The 15,219-nt window shown below is 29.5% G+C and overlaps 3 protein-coding genes across 3 annotated transcripts; all 3 read right to left on the reverse strand.

The window, feature by feature from the left end:
* Positions 1–904: 904 nt before the first annotated feature.
* On the reverse strand, positions 905–5,477 carry LOC123296081 (zinc finger protein 501-like). Its single transcript, XM_044877542.1, has 5 exons — positions 5,343–5,477; positions 4,435–5,272; positions 2,708–3,127; positions 1,013–1,111; positions 905–933 (listed from the first exon to the last, which is right to left on the reverse strand). The coding sequence occupies exons 1-5, from the start codon at positions 5,475–5,477 to the stop codon at positions 905–907; spliced, it is 1,521 nt and encodes a 506-aa protein (XP_044733477.1).
* Positions 5,478–6,925: 1,448 nt separating this feature from the next.
* LOC123296082 (zinc finger protein 1-like) lies at positions 6,926–8,170 on the reverse strand. The gene is made up of 2 exons (XM_044877543.1): positions 8,104–8,170; positions 6,926–7,218 (listed from the first exon to the last, which is right to left on the reverse strand). The coding sequence occupies exons 1-2, from the start codon at positions 8,168–8,170 to the stop codon at positions 6,926–6,928; spliced, it is 360 nt and encodes a 119-aa protein (XP_044733478.1).
* Positions 8,171–9,842: 1,672 nt separating this feature from the next.
* LOC123296686 (zinc finger protein 501-like) lies at positions 9,843–11,794 on the reverse strand. The gene is made up of 3 exons (XM_044878265.1): positions 10,963–11,794; positions 10,022–10,441; positions 9,843–9,959 (listed from the first exon to the last, which is right to left on the reverse strand). Exons 1-3 carry the CDS (start codon positions 11,771–11,773, stop codon positions 9,862–9,864), a joined length of 1,329 nt encoding a protein of 442 aa, XP_044734200.1. The 5' UTR covers positions 11,774–11,794; the 3' UTR covers positions 9,843–9,861.
* Positions 11,795–15,219: the final 3,425 nt, after the last annotated feature.

The following is a 15,219-nucleotide window of genomic DNA, read 5'->3' on the forward strand; positions in this document are numbered from 1 at the left end:
GTCCGTCTGTCATCACGATTACTCAAAAGCGAAAAGAGATATCAAGCTGAAATTTTGATAGTGTGCTTAAGACGTAAAAAGTGAGGTCGAGTTCGTAAATGAGCAACATAGGTCAATTGAGTCTTGGGTTCGTAGGACCCATCTTGTAAACCGTTAGAGATAGAACAAATGTTCCTTATAAAAAAATAAACAACTTTTGTTTGAAACATTTTCTTGTAGACATCACTGTTCACCCACGAGGGCGCTAATTAAGTGAAAATTTTGTAGTATGTATTAATATTGGAATATCAGTTATACGTGTGTGTAGCTATTTAAGAGTGGAAATCTTTCTTTATTTACGTGACGTCAAAAAACAAACGATTGCGTCATCAAAACTGTCTATACATGGTATTTCAACAATTAACTCAGTCAATTGTTTGTTTTAACTTGTTTAATTACTAGTTGGCTAGATTGGGTTTATCGACTATAAAAGAGTTGGTTGGGTTCTGAAGATTTTAGCCCGTTCAAAAGTAGGACCCTATTACAGAAAACGGAGATATTATCGTAAACTATAAGTTCAAATTTTTACATCCATGCATATTTTTATAAATAAAAAATATGCGCGCGGCATCCTCCGCAGTAGTAATTAGCGTCACTTTGAAATCAGTTATCATTTTGACTTTTATTTTTGATCCAAAAAAATACAAACATAGCTAAAAACATAAAAACATAGCTAAAAAAAATCAAAATCGTTTCATTCGTTTAGGAGTTACGATGTCAAAGGCAGAGACACCCACACAAAGCGGTCAAACTTCTAACACTCCTTTTTCTGGTTCGGAGGTTGAAATACAAAAATCGAATTTATTTAAGGATTAAGTGAGCAGTTTTTGCGATATTGATAATAGTACCCTTTGTAAAGAGGTTTTTATTTCGCAGCAATTTTGGAGATTTCTACTTTATTGAAGTAAAAATTAATAAAAAGTATTCAAATTCAATTAATTATTCAATAACTTTTATTGAGTAAAATTTTAACAATTCCGTATTATTTTGTTATGTGATCGATTGTGTTGATACAAATCTTTGCTTGATTTAAAAGTCTTGTCACAAATTTTACAAGGATATGGTCTCTCTCCTGAAATAAAATTAAAATTAATTCTTTGTAATAGTCTGAGAGTCAGCAGCCGACTGACTTATATTATTTCTTTAAATTACATATTAAGTTGGATGTTCTTTAATACTTACTGTAATTTCATTTAAATGGAGATTTACTAATTGAAATGGAGATTTGATATTCTGACTGATGCTAACTGTGGAAACTTAATGAGCAATGAGTTAAGTTGTCACAGATAGCCGTATACAAATAGAGGACTAAAAATCATGATCCACATAAACTTTTCAAAACAAACTAACAATAATTGTGAAATTAATAGATCGGATATCCGTCAGTATATGCTGTCATTGAGAAATACACCTTTAAAAACTATTGTGTGACGAAATTATGCTTAGTCTATCGACTTTTCTTCTACGCAAATTTAAGTATTATATCAAAAATAGTTTCAGATCAAAACTTGAAATTTATTTTCGAAGTTTTGGGATGATTTAAGTTCAAAAAGAAAATTTTTGGGTGTCCTGAAGAAAAATTTCGGGCGTACTTACAAAAATTATCATAGAGAAACAAGGCGCTAGGCTAAGCGTATCTAAAATTTAAAAGAATTTCTAGAGGATTATTTATCAAAGTAGTTTTTACTTTTTAAATGTCAATTACTTTCCAAATTTTAATAAAATGATTTAACTGCTGAAATATCGCATGTTAGCCGAATTCTAGCTAGTTATAAAGAGTATCCTAAAATTAATGCAAGATTTAAATTTTATCCTTTTGTACAATAAAGTGTTGTCAATAAAAAAACAAATAAAGCGCGTAAGCTGACAGTTTAGGGTTTTTAAAACTGTAAGGCTCATTCAAAATCATGAAATTTAACCTCCATGTTGGATTTTTTACTTTGGAATTTTTCACAATCTCTCGATTAATCAAGTCTTCGAGAGAAAATTGAAGGCTGTATCAACGAAATTCAGCAAAATGGTGATGGAAAATTACGAAAACAAAGTTCGTATGAGCCAGCAAAGCCTACTTACTTTATGAATTACAATGCATACTTTATGAATTAATACAATATGTAGGTTTTTCAATCAGAAAACTTCGACAAGCTGCCCAGAGATTGTGAGATTTACAACATGAAAGGTTACATATCAGCAACTTCCCAGATAGGGGGGCACATATCAGCAACTTCCCAGATAGTCAGGCCGCAACTTCGGGCACTTGAGATATCAAGATTTCAACCGAGGATAGTCTATGAATGCTTTGAGAAACTGAACCTCCTGGATCTAGGTAACACTGTCAAATTGATCTGAGTACCGGGTTATTCTGTCGTTAAAAGAAATTCAGCAGCGGACTCGTTGACACGAGAGGGGGTCGTCTCAAGCACTCATTTCACTTGTGCACGACATTCTCATAGCAAGATGGCTACAGGAAGCTCATCTTGAATACTGGAACATTAGGCAGACGCTAGAGCACAGTTGAGGAAAATGATGGGACTCTTATGTATTAGTACTATAACAATTATGAATTAACAAAAATTTTTTTAACATATTTTAACTAAAAATCTGTGTTTTAAAAATATTTCTTGCGTTACTTTTGGGACACTCTCTATGTATAATATATGAAACTTACCAGTATGTGAACGAGTGTGTATAACCAGATAATCTGATCTTGCAAAACCCATTTCACATATTTTACAAACATATGGTTTTTCACCAGTATGGGAACGCATATGAACTTTCAAATGTTTATTTAAAAGAAAAGTCTTCTCACATTCTGTACATGGGAATGGACGTTCTCCTGTATGTTTTAGTTTATGTAGTTTTAATCCATTAGGATGACTAAAACTTTTTCCACATTCAGTACATAAATAAGGTTTTTCACCGGTATGAACACGCATATGAATTCGAAGTTCAGATGGTTTAAAAAAGGATTTTGAACAAATCGTACATACGAATTTTTTTTCACCTATATGGTGTTTCATATGTCTCCACAATCCACTAGAATCTGGAAATTGTTTTCCGCACGATGAGCATATGTATGATTTTTCACCTGGAAAACAATAAAAATCAAAGGCGTATTTCATTTACAGAATAATAAAACAAATATTCAAATAAACATATTTATGCTTGCTTTAGATATACAGTTGTTAGTTTCCCTAAATATTTGAATAAGGGTTCGAAGTTATAAAATTTTGTTTGGCCTTAGGATTAAACTGTATTATTTATAAAGGTTTCATATTCCAAATAATAGGGATGCTAACAAAATTTTTTTTAATTCCCACTGGACGGCAGAAAAGTGAAGTTGGTTTTTGAAAATTTTTGGTAGTATGTAACATATGACGTTTAAAATTTCTAATTAAACAAAGAGGAAGGAAGATATAGTTTAGTGAGGTCATTGCACGGTATCATCATAGAGATTATATATAGAACTTTATTTTGCTAAAAGGAGATGGGCAACAATCTTCGAATCTTTACAACTTCTTTGTTTTTTAATCAATTTTAATTTTACTTTCAAACTTTGCTATGCTATCAAATTTAATTTTACATTTTTGTGGGTAACATAGCAAAGACATCAGGCATTTACCGTATTGATCGGTATGAAAAAAAAAAAACGATACATACATAGAGTATTTTTGTAACTTAGTGTTTATATATTAGTTACGATTTTCTAAAAAGCATAAGTAAATATATATTGTTTATGTATCGTTGTGAGGAGGCCCGGATTTAGAAATTTGTCGCCCCTATAGGCAGTTGATTATTGGATTGCAAAGTCATTGATAATGTTAACACAATTTAAAGACATGAGCAAATATAACTCTATAGTTAACAAAGCGAGTGTATTTAATCGTTCTGGAACCAGTGGAAAATGGCAGAACAAAACATCAATTCCCACGAATTAAATAAGTTTTCAAAGCTTCCGCCCTACTACTGATAAATATAATTTACTTTCTATATCATACAATTTATACGACAATACAGAGAGAATGGAGAAGAGCATTAAATTTCCTTTCAAGCAAACAAACAAATTCAAAATCGGTTCATCCGTTAAATAGCTACGTATCCACAGGCAAACACACAGACAGACACATGCACACACGAAGTAGTCAAACTTATAACAATCCTCTTTTGTGTCGTGGGTTAAAAAAGTGTTCGCGAGAAAGGGGATATCTCTTTCGGTTACTTAATAAATAAAGCCAAAATTTGAACTAAAACACCTACGAAAATACTTAAGTGTTACTTTTAAAAATTTCTAGTTATGAGAATGTAAGTTTGAAGAATACAAGAAATTAGTTTCCATTCCCATCTTTTTGAACACATGAAGATGGTCAAGGGCTTTTGAGACACTCTGTATATTACCTGTATGAATTCGTAAATGACGATTTCGATCACCGGCTCCAGCAAAGGTCTTATCACAAAATTTACATTTATAGGGCTTGTTAACCATATGTATATTTAAATGTTTTTTTAAATTACGTTCTTTTTCAAAAGTCCTTTTGCACTTAGGGCAAACTAAATGATCAAACTTTTGATGTTTTAACACATGGATTTCTAAATCTATTTGTAATTCAAAAGACTCTTCACATTGATTACATACAAATTCATTCCGAATATCATTATTTATTTTCGTTTGTATTTTTTTAATGACTTTTGTTTTAATTATTTTATTTCGTCGACTAGATTTTTTATTAGGTTTATTTTTTCTTAAATTTATAGATTCCTCACTACTTTGATTAGAATTGTTATAATCGATATCGTCATGATCTGAATCCCTGTTTTCATTAATTAATCTTGCGCTTAAAGGTTGTTCATCAAAATCACTCAAATTACTTTTATTATCAATAATGGTAGTTTCAGAAAAATCAACCCCCGCATTACTTATCTTAGTATTTACAATATTGAATACATCATCAATTTTTAATATCTTATTTTCATCACATGCATTCAAATTGCCCCCGTTTAAATTATAAGAATTCTCTAATTTAATGTAGATTTCATTAATTTCTAAGTTTTCAGTTTTATGTAATTGCGAATTTGACCCGTTGTTTTCGAGTTTAATAGGTGTTTCCTTAAAGTCTCTTAATTGATACAAAATTTTTTCAGACAATTGGCATTGTTTTCTAAACTGAAAAGCATTATTTAATTTATTATTACATTCAATGCAAATTAATTTTGGCAAATTATCTTCCATGTCGACCTAAAAATTATTGTGGATAAATTTTAAAGTAATATAAAATTTATTTTTGTTTATAGTGCAATCTTCTTACTTGTACTGAAGTACATTCTTTTAATAAATCAATAATTCGAAAAATTGCTTGTAATTCATCTTTTTCTGTCAAACAAGTTCTACAAACTTTCTGAAAATTCATTGGAAAATTAGATAAACGTAAATTCTCGTTCATTTCGTATAGAATTTTAATATATTGTTAAAATTTATAAGTTATTATTATCACTTGTCAAACATTTTTTAGAATTCCGTACCATTAATAAAGAATTTAAATTATTACACATCCCTGGTGGAAAAAAAATTTGAGAAAAGAATTAGTCTTAGGAGCTCTGAATTTCTCAACGTTTTTGAGATTAAAATCAGAATTAACTTTTAATATAATTTTTATAATTTGAGCATAGTATGCCAAATGTTTTCCTTCTAACATAGGCTTTCAGAAATACAAAAAAAGCATTAACAATTTCTTATTTTAGTGACAATGTTTCTCGATAACGAGGAAAAATGCTCATTCTCAGTTGATGTGAGCTAAATAGTCACTACAGCTTTTCAAATTTTGGATATTATCTACGTGTTGTATGCTTGTTTTTTTTTGTCTACCTAACCCATATGATTCCTCGAGTGTTCGAGGCACAGATTATAGTTTTTAAATTAAAACAGATCTACGACTCGCTGTAAAATTTTTACTATTTTGGTTCTGTGAAGGTGCCTCTCTCCAGATGGTTCTACACATTATATTCGTGTAGGGCCATCTATTAGTTTTGATAATAATTTGTCCATTTCAATGGTTGTTGGACAATATTTTATATATTTTTAAATAAATAAACAATACGTCTTTCAAAATTCGTTTGCATTTCATTAAAATTCGTTAAGTTTCTTTGAGTGTATTCTCAATTGATTGTCTTTATTAACATTTTGTGGATTATTTGTATATAATGACATTATTTAAGTATTTTGGCCGTTTTCATTGTGCCCCAGTTCATTAACTAATTAGTGTAATTTAGTCGTTTTAGGTGTGTTTATATTATTTTCCGATTTTTTTTTATGGTATGTACTGAGTTTATTTTATCGCTTAGATCTTGTTAATCGTGTTGATTACATTTAGGTATTGCATTTAACTTACATCAAACTAATAATTAATTGTTATTAATAATGTTAATATTAAAATAAATGCTATTTTGTTTCAAATATTGCAATAAATTATTATTTTATTAATATTTGTTATTTTATTTAAAAAACTTCACTTTATTTAATTAGAAGACAAATAAATACAAAAAAATTGATAAACTGAATAGAAATATTTCGAATAGTACCTAATTTCCGCCATTTAAAAAAAAAAAAGTAGTTGATTGCAAGTGTCTTTCTCCAGAGGGATTTTTGGACAACATTTTATGTACAGTAGAGTTGCCTATCTATTTATGTAATAAATTATAATCTGTGGTTCGAGGCGTTAAGTTTGTTTCTCCCGTCTCGGCTAAAGATAAATTTCTCGAAATTCTCGAGCAGAAACCCTATGCCTTACTGTAAAAAAAGGCACTCAAAAAAATTATTTACACATATACATATTTATTTTTATCTGTACATTCATATAAATGTTTCTATACATTTCGCAAAATAACTTATGATTTATAATGGTTTTTCTCCACTATGTACCCGTTCATGTCTAACTAAAATGCGTTTATCACTGAATGTTTTATTACAAATATCACATGAAAATGGTTTTTTTCCGCTATGAAGTCGTTTATGTTTAACTAAAGATTTTCGCTCAGTAAACGTTATATTACAAATGTCACATGAAAATGATTTTTTTCCACTATGAACTCGTTTATGTGAAACTAAATTACGTTTATCAGCAAATGTTTTAATACAAATATCACATGAAAATGGTTTTTCTCCACTATGAACTCGTTCATGTTGAACTAAGTGATGACGACGACCAAATGTTTTATTACAAATATCACATGAAAACGGTTTTTCTCCACTATGAACCCGTTGATGTTTTACTAAAGCACTTTGCTGAGTGAACGTTTTATTACAAATGTCACATGAAAATGGTTTTTCTCCACTATGAACTCGTTTATGTGAAACTAAATAATAATGACGACTAAATGTTTTATTACAAACATCACATGAAAACGGTTTTTCTCCACTATGAAGTCGTCCATGTTTAACTAAAGAACTTCGTAAAGTAAACGTTTTATTACAAATGTCACATGAAAATGGTTTTTCTCCACTATGAACTCGTTTATGTGAAACTAAATTATGTTTATCACTTAATGTTTTATTACAAATATCACATGAAAACTGTTTTTCTCCACTATGAAGTCGTCCATGTTTAACTAAAGAACTTCGTAAAGTAAACGTTTTATTACAAATGTCACATGAAAATGGTTTTTCTCCACTATGAACTCGTTTATGTGAAACTAAATAATAATGACGACTAAATGTTTTATTACAAACATCACATGAAAACGGTTTTTCTCCACTATGAAGTCGTCCATGTTTAACTAAAGAACTTCGTAAAGTAAACGTTTTATTACAAATGTCACATGAAAATGGTTTTTCTCCACTATGAACTAGTTTATGTTGAACTAAATGATGACGACGACCAAATGTTTTATTACAAATATCACATGAAAACGGTTTTCTTTCGTTATGATCTTGTTGTGGTTCTATATCACTTACATACAATATTTCATTTTTAATAACAATTTCTGTATGTAATTCTTTTTCAAGCTTAATATTTTCATAATTAACTGTGCACAATTGTTTCACATTTTCATGAACAAATTCATGTTTTACACTTAGAACACTATCAATATCGTTGCTGCCTTCTTCTGGTATTTCATTTTTAATTCGTCCAATTTCCATTACAACATTGTCATCAAATGTTTCATTTTTAATAATTACTTCTGTATGTAATTTTTTTTCAAGTTTAATATTTTCTTTATTGATAAACAAATGACTATTTGTATCACCAAATGAATTATTTGCCATTCTGTTTTAAAATTTAATATTTTCTTTTTTACTTATTTCTCAAAGCATAAATTCTACTTATAAAAATGGAATACAGGTTATGTTAACCACAGACCACACTTAAGTTAAATCATTAGAGGTACAATAACATCGTGAATAACATAGAGACGTAAAAACATTGGAAACGTAATAATTGAATTATTGACTGCTAAAAAAGATATCGAACAAGTGAAAACAACTATATAAAATATTGTTTCCCCTACAACCATTGAAATGGATAAATTATTATCAAAACTAATAGATGGCCCTATACGAATATAACGTGTAGAGCTACCTGGAGAAAGGCACCTTCAGAGAACGATATACAATAGTAAAAATTTTACAGGAAGTTGTAGATATGTTTTAAATTAAAAACTATAATCTGTGTTATTGACTGCTAAAAAGGAGATCGAACAAGTAAAAACAAACAATTGACTGAGTTAACTGTTGAAATACCATAGACAGTGTTGATTACACTGTCACATTACACATGCATACATGTCGCACTGACATAACTGATATTCCCATGTAATAGATACTATCCAATTTTCGATGATTTTTCGCAAAGATACAGCTGTTTGAAATTTTGGGAAACTTTGTGTGAACAAAATTTTCCTTCGATACTTTGGTTCTGTCTATTAAGGGATTTTAAGGAAAAATATTTCAAAGAACATTTTACATTTCATGTATTTCACTTTTCTGGTATTCGAAAAAATTTTGAGTTGGCAAGCTAAATTTTAATTAAAAAATTTAATGATTCAGTAAAAAAAAATGTTGTCAGTAATAAGTGGCATGCTCGATACCCGAATCTTCAATGCCTAATTTTTGGTACTAAAAATGTGGAAAATCCCATATATGTAATATACTCCTATATGGGCAGTTGGTACGGGAAAGAATGTCCAAACATTACGGTGCCGACAATATTTGTTTTCTCTCTCGTTCGAGACATTTTATCTATACTGCGCATGCTAAAAATGCGCAGAGCATGCGCAGAGCTGACAAATGCGATCGGAAGAGTGAGAGAACGATACACTATCTGTTTCACTTAGTCCGAACGCCTTCCACTTATAGGAACTGACCATATATGTTTACGTATTACATATATGGAAAATCCTTACTTTTTCAAGTTCGTTACTTTATAAAAATACTAGCAATTACCCACCCGCTTCGCTTGGCAATACAGTCTACCTCGTTGTAACCATCACTTTCCTAGCATTTATTTAACTCTCTCCCCCTTTGTTACAATTTCATGGGTTTTAATTTTTTGGTGCGGCTTTTTTTCTATAGGTGAAATAATTTTTAAAATCGGTCCAGTAGTTTTTGAGTTTATCCATTACAAACAGAAACAAAAAAAAATCAAATGTTTCCTCTTTATAATATTAGTGTAGATTAATTTTTACTCTGCTTATAGGGATGAGACTCACTACTTTTTTTAAATTGAAATTACAAAAACTATAAAATTTTTTGAAAACACTTTAATAAAATTTCATTAACTAAAAAATAAAAATAAATACAAAATATTGATAATGTTGGTGAACAATTTATTTTCAATTATTATTAATATTGTGTGTTCGTTTATGTTGGTTTAAACATTTATTTGACCTAAAAGCCTTTTCACAGATATTGCAAGCATAAGGTCTCTCTCCTAAAAGAAACATAATATCAATTAATTATATAATTTGGTATTATAAATATCTTGAATCTTACCAGTATGAGTTCGAAAATGTATAACAAGAGATTCGGGTCTAGCAAATCCAATTTCACAAATTTTACATACATGTGGTTTGTAGCCTGTATGTGTTCGTATATGAAATTTTAGTTGTTCTTTTAATCGAAAAGTCTTATCACACTCTGTACATGCATGAGGACGTTCTCCAGTGTGTTTTCTTTTATGTTTAGTTAAGCTGTAGGATTGACAAAAGCTCTCTCCACATTCAGTACATAAAAACGGTTTTTCACCGGTATGCACACGTATATGCATTTGAAGTTCAGATGGAAACACAAAACCTTTGGAACAAATTGAACATACGTAACTTTTGATATTATGATGATATTTCATATGTTGTGATAATCCACTAGAATCTGGAAATCGTTTTCCACATGTTTGGCATATGTACGGTCGCTCACCTAAAATATAATCATACTAGAGTGATACCCACCCGCTTCGCTGGGTTTAAAAGTAAAGATTGATAAAGATTGCTCTCGCTTATCCCCGTTCTATAACACTCGAAATAATGGTAAGGATTGTTTTAAACAGGTAAAAAATACGTATGGTTTTCTATTTTTTTAAATGTATAATAATCGTAATTATTCATTGAGTATACCAGAAAAGATGGCTGTGAAATATTTTATATTGACTATTTTTACAGAAATCTGTAATTTATGGTAATGTCAAATGACTACTTTTACAGAAATCTGTAATTTATGGTAATGTCAAATTAAATTAATTTTTTTATTATTATTATATCTTCATAAATTATAACTCTTGTGTTATTCTGATGTATGAGCTATATTGTTGTTAGTTTCATTAAAAACCATTCGCTAGTTTTAGCGTGAAACAAACAAACATGCTTACTTTCGCATTTATAATATATAGAGATAAATACATGTTCTTTATCAGCATCTTACTTATTAATGATATAAATTACCTGTATGAGTTCGTAAATGACGAATTCGATCGCCTGACCCAGCAAAACTTTTCTCACAATAATCGCATTTATATGGTTTGTTAACCATATGTATATTTAAATGTCTTTTTAAATTTTGTTCGTTCCCAAAAGACTTTGAGCACTTGGGGCAAATCAAATCGTCCAATTTTTTATGTTGCAATTTATGAATTTCCAGATCTTCTCTTAATTCAAAGGATTTTCCACATTGAGGGCATTGTAATCCAATGTTTACTGCAGTATCATCATCTACTTTCACTTCTAATTCTTTATCATCTATAGTTTCTTCTATTTTAAATTTTTTAACATCAAAATATCTATTTTGTTCATTAGATTTTTTACGTTTTTTTGCTCTTAATTTTATAGATTCGTCTTTACATTGGCTAAGAATTTCATCATCTTTATAATCTAAATTCCTGTTTGCAGTAATTAATCTTTCGCTTAAAGGTTGCTCATCAAGCAGAGTACAATCAACATCAATTTTCTTTGCTGTTTTTAAGTTAACATTTTCATTTTCATTAATGACAGTTTCACAAAAATCACTTACATTACTTAACTCGGCATCTTCTTTAGTTTTGGAGATCTTGCTTCCATTACGTGTATCTGATATATCTTCGTGTAGATGATCATAAGAACCCTCAGGTTTAATATCACTTTCATTTATTTTTACATTTTCTATTAAATTAGGTGCAGAATTAGTTTCCTTTTGTTGAATTTCTCTTAATTTAAATATTATCTTTTCAGATACTTCACATTGTTTTCTAAATTCTATCGCATTATTTAATTTATTCATACATTCAAGGCAAATTAATTTTGGTAAATCATCCTCCAAGTTAATCTAAAAAAATAATACAAAAATGTTTAACAGTAAATTATCCTTTTTTAGCATTTATTAATTTAATTAGTAGATATTTACCTGTATGGAAGTACATTCTTTTAATAAAGGTACAAAACAAAGAATTTCTTTTAAATTATCTTTATCTATCAAACAAGTTCTACAAATTTTTTGAAAATTTATCCGTAAATTTGATAAGCGTAAATTTTCATCCATGTCGTGGGAAATTTTTTATCCATATAACGCGGTATAAAATTTTTAAACAGGTTAGAAATCACAGACCTTATTTAGACTATAGAAGAAAATATGATGATGTCTTCTTAAAAATAAATAAAACATATTGTTAAGTGGATGCGATATGCGTAGCGAGAGAGAAAACTGTCAGTGAGTTCCCCTGTGTCCTGGTCATAATCGTATATAATATACTTATTATGTATGTATTAGTAAGTATAAGTATATGTATTAGACAAAGACGCAGGAGAAGTTCTGCTGCTAGAGAACTAGCGTTCTCTATCTGCATATCTCTATGAGTACATCATAATGTATCTTATGGACAACAAGTGAAAACAAACAATTGACTGAGTTAATTGTTGAAATACCATGTATAGGCAGTGTTGATTACTCTTTCACATTACACATACATATATGTCACACATATACCACTAGTTCGATTTACATCTAGGCATATAAATATCGCGAGTATGACAAAGTACATGCGTTAAGCAATGCATCTAAATAAGAGATATTATAGATGTTATATGAAATTGCAAAAAAAGACTTGTATCGTGGCTTCGATGTCTTTTCAGCTATACAACAGTTCTTCTGGTGTGTGCCTGCATAGAGTGGGAGAGAACACATGTATATAATACTGCTCACTTAGATGGATTATATAAAAATTTCAGCTTGATATGTTTTTTCGTTTTTTAGTTATCGTGATGACAGATGGACAGACGACAGACAGACAGACCGAAAATGGACTAATTTAATGATTTTATGAACACCTATGACAAAATTTTGTTCATAGCATCAATATTTTTAAGCGTTACAAACTTGGGACAAAACTTAGTATACCTTGGTATATTTCATATACATAAACTAAAGTACATAAACAAAAAATCGAAAAAAATTTATGGTTTCTGATTTGAATGAAACTTAGTATATAAGGTAATTTTGACCCAAAAATTCAAAAATCGTATTCATTTGTTGATTGAAAGCATAGTTTTAGAAATATCACCCATTTTCTCATATTTTGGCTCGATATCTCCGAAACTAGTTGCCTAACCGTTATATTAATACCATTTTTGTAATTTATGGATCAAAATTACCTTATAAACAGAGTTTTATCGAAATCGGAGCCAATATTTTTTTTTCGATTTTTTCGATTTTTGTAAAGGGGTACACCCCTTAAAAAAATTCCAAAAAATCGAAAAAAATTTATGGTTTCTGATTTGGATAAAACTTAGTATATAAGGTAATTTTGACCCAAAAAATTCAAAATTCGTATTCATTTGATGATTGGAAGCATAGTTTTTGAAATATCACCCATTATCCCATATTTTGGCTCGATATCTCCGAAACTAGTTTCCTAATCGTTACATAAATACGATTTTTGTAAATTATGGGTCAAAATTACCTTATAAACAGAGTTTGATCGAAATCGGAGCCAATATTTTTTTTTCAATTTTTTCGATTTTTGTAAAGGGGTACCCCTTAAAAAAATTCCAAAAAATCGAAAAAAATTTATGGTTTCTGATTTGGATAAAACTTAATATATAAGGTAATTTTGACCCAAAAAATTCAAAAATCGTATTCATTTGATGATTGAAAGCATAGTTTTTGAAATATCACCCATTATCCCATATTTTGGCTCGATATTTCCGAAACTAGTTTCCTAATCGTTATATAAATACGATTTTTGTAAATTATGGGTCAAAATTACCTTATAAACAGAGTTTTATCGAAATCGGAGCCAATATTTTTTTTTCGATTTTTTCGATTTTTGTAAAGGGGTACCCCTTAAAAAAATTCCAAAAAATCGAAAAAAATTTATGGTTTCTGATTTGGATAAAACTTAATATATAAGGTAATTTTGACCCAAAAAATTCAAAAATCGTATTCATTTGATGATTGAAAGCATAGTTTTTGAAATATCACCCATTATCCCATATTTTGGCTCGATATCTCCGAAACTAGTTTCCTAATCGTTACATAAATACCATTTTTGAATTTTTAGGGTCAAAATTATCTTATAAACAGAGTTTTATCAAAATCAGAGACAAAAAAATTTTCTCGATTTTTTCGATTTTGTAAAAAGGGGTACCCCTTAAAAAAATTCCAAAAAATCGAAAATAATATAATAATAATTTTGAATGGAATACGCAAAGTAGAGCTGCCTATTCGTTCAAATAAATTTTAGTAATTTTTTTATTATTGAATAGTTTAAATATTTATGAATAAACAAATGAAAACAAACAATTGACTGAGTTAATTGTTGAAATACCATGCATAGTCAGTGTTGATTTCTTTATCACATTACACATACAAACATGTGACACATACATAACTGATAATTAAGTATAGTACATATTATAAAATTTCCGCCTAATTGGCGCCCTCACGGGTAAACAGTGATGTTTACGAAAAAATGTTACAAACAAAAGTTGTTAAATTTTTGATAAGGAACATTTTTTACATTTAAACTTTTGTTCTATCTCTATCGGTTTACAAGATGGGTCCTACGGACCCAAGACCCAATAGACCTATGATGCTCATTTACGAACTTGACCTCACTTTTTACGTCCTGAGTACGCTGTAAAAATTTCAGCTTGATATCTTTTTTCGTTTTTGAATTATCGTGTCCACAGACGGACGGATGGACGGACAACCGGAAATGGACTAATTAGGTGATTTTATGAACACCTATGACAAAATTTTTTTCCTAGCATCATTATTTTTAAGCGTTACAAACTTGGAACTAAACTTAATATACTATGCATATTTCATATATACGTGGTATAAAAATATGCGACACTGTGCTGTACATCAGATATATTTGGTGGGGAATATTTTAAAAGGGGTGGAGTATAACCGAGTGGGATGAGTCTCACTCAGGGGGAAGAGGCAGGGTATCATTGTGCCTACTTTCTATTGGCTGTTAACTAGGCGCATGCCTCGCAAGTTAAGAAAGCTTAACTCGAAAATACGTCGATTAATTTTAGTTTTTTAATGCCATAACTGCTACACTATTGATTTTAGCGAAAAAAGATCGAAAGAATTTTTGTAAAGAATGAAATTTCCTATTAATATACAATATAATAATATTAATATACTAATCGTTCAGTTTACATCTGGGCATAGACGTCTACCACGAGTATGACAGAGTACATGCGTTAAGCAATGCATGT

This window comes from Chrysoperla carnea, chromosome 3 (assembly GCF_905475395.1).
Source record: "Chrysoperla carnea chromosome 3, inChrCarn1.1, whole genome shotgun sequence".
Taxonomy (NCBI): domain Eukaryota; kingdom Metazoa; phylum Arthropoda; class Insecta; order Neuroptera; family Chrysopidae; genus Chrysoperla; species Chrysoperla carnea.

Coding starts and splice junctions, on each gene's coding strand:
- LOC123296081 (XM_044877542.1), bottom strand. CDS start 5,477: ATGAACGAGAATTTACGTTTATCTAATTTTCCAATGAATTTTCAGAAA. Junction 3,128..4,434: donor TCATTTACGAATTCATACAG/GTAATATACAGA, acceptor ATTGTTTTCCAG/GTGAAAAATCATACATATGC. Junction 1,112..2,707: donor ACACACTCGTTCACATACTG/GTAAGTTTCATA, acceptor ATTTTATTTCAG/GAGAGAGACCATATCCTTGT.
- LOC123296082 (XM_044877543.1), bottom strand. CDS start 8,170: ATGGAAATTGGACGAATTAAAAATGAAATACCAGAAGAAGGCAGCAAC. Junction 7,219..8,103: donor CGATATTGATAGTGTTCTAA/GTGTAAAACATG, acceptor GTCATCACTTAG/TTCAACATGAACGAGTTCAT.
- LOC123296686 (XM_044878265.1), bottom strand. CDS start 11,773: ATGAATAAATTAAATAATGCGATAGAATTTAGAAAACAATGTGAAGTA. Junction 10,442..10,962: donor TCATTTACGAACTCATACAG/GTAATTTATATC, acceptor ATTATATTTTAG/GTGAGCGACCGTACATATGC. Junction 9,960..10,021: donor ACATTTTCGAACTCATACTG/GTAAGATTCAAG, acceptor TGTTTCTTTTAG/GAGAGAGACCTTATGCTTGC.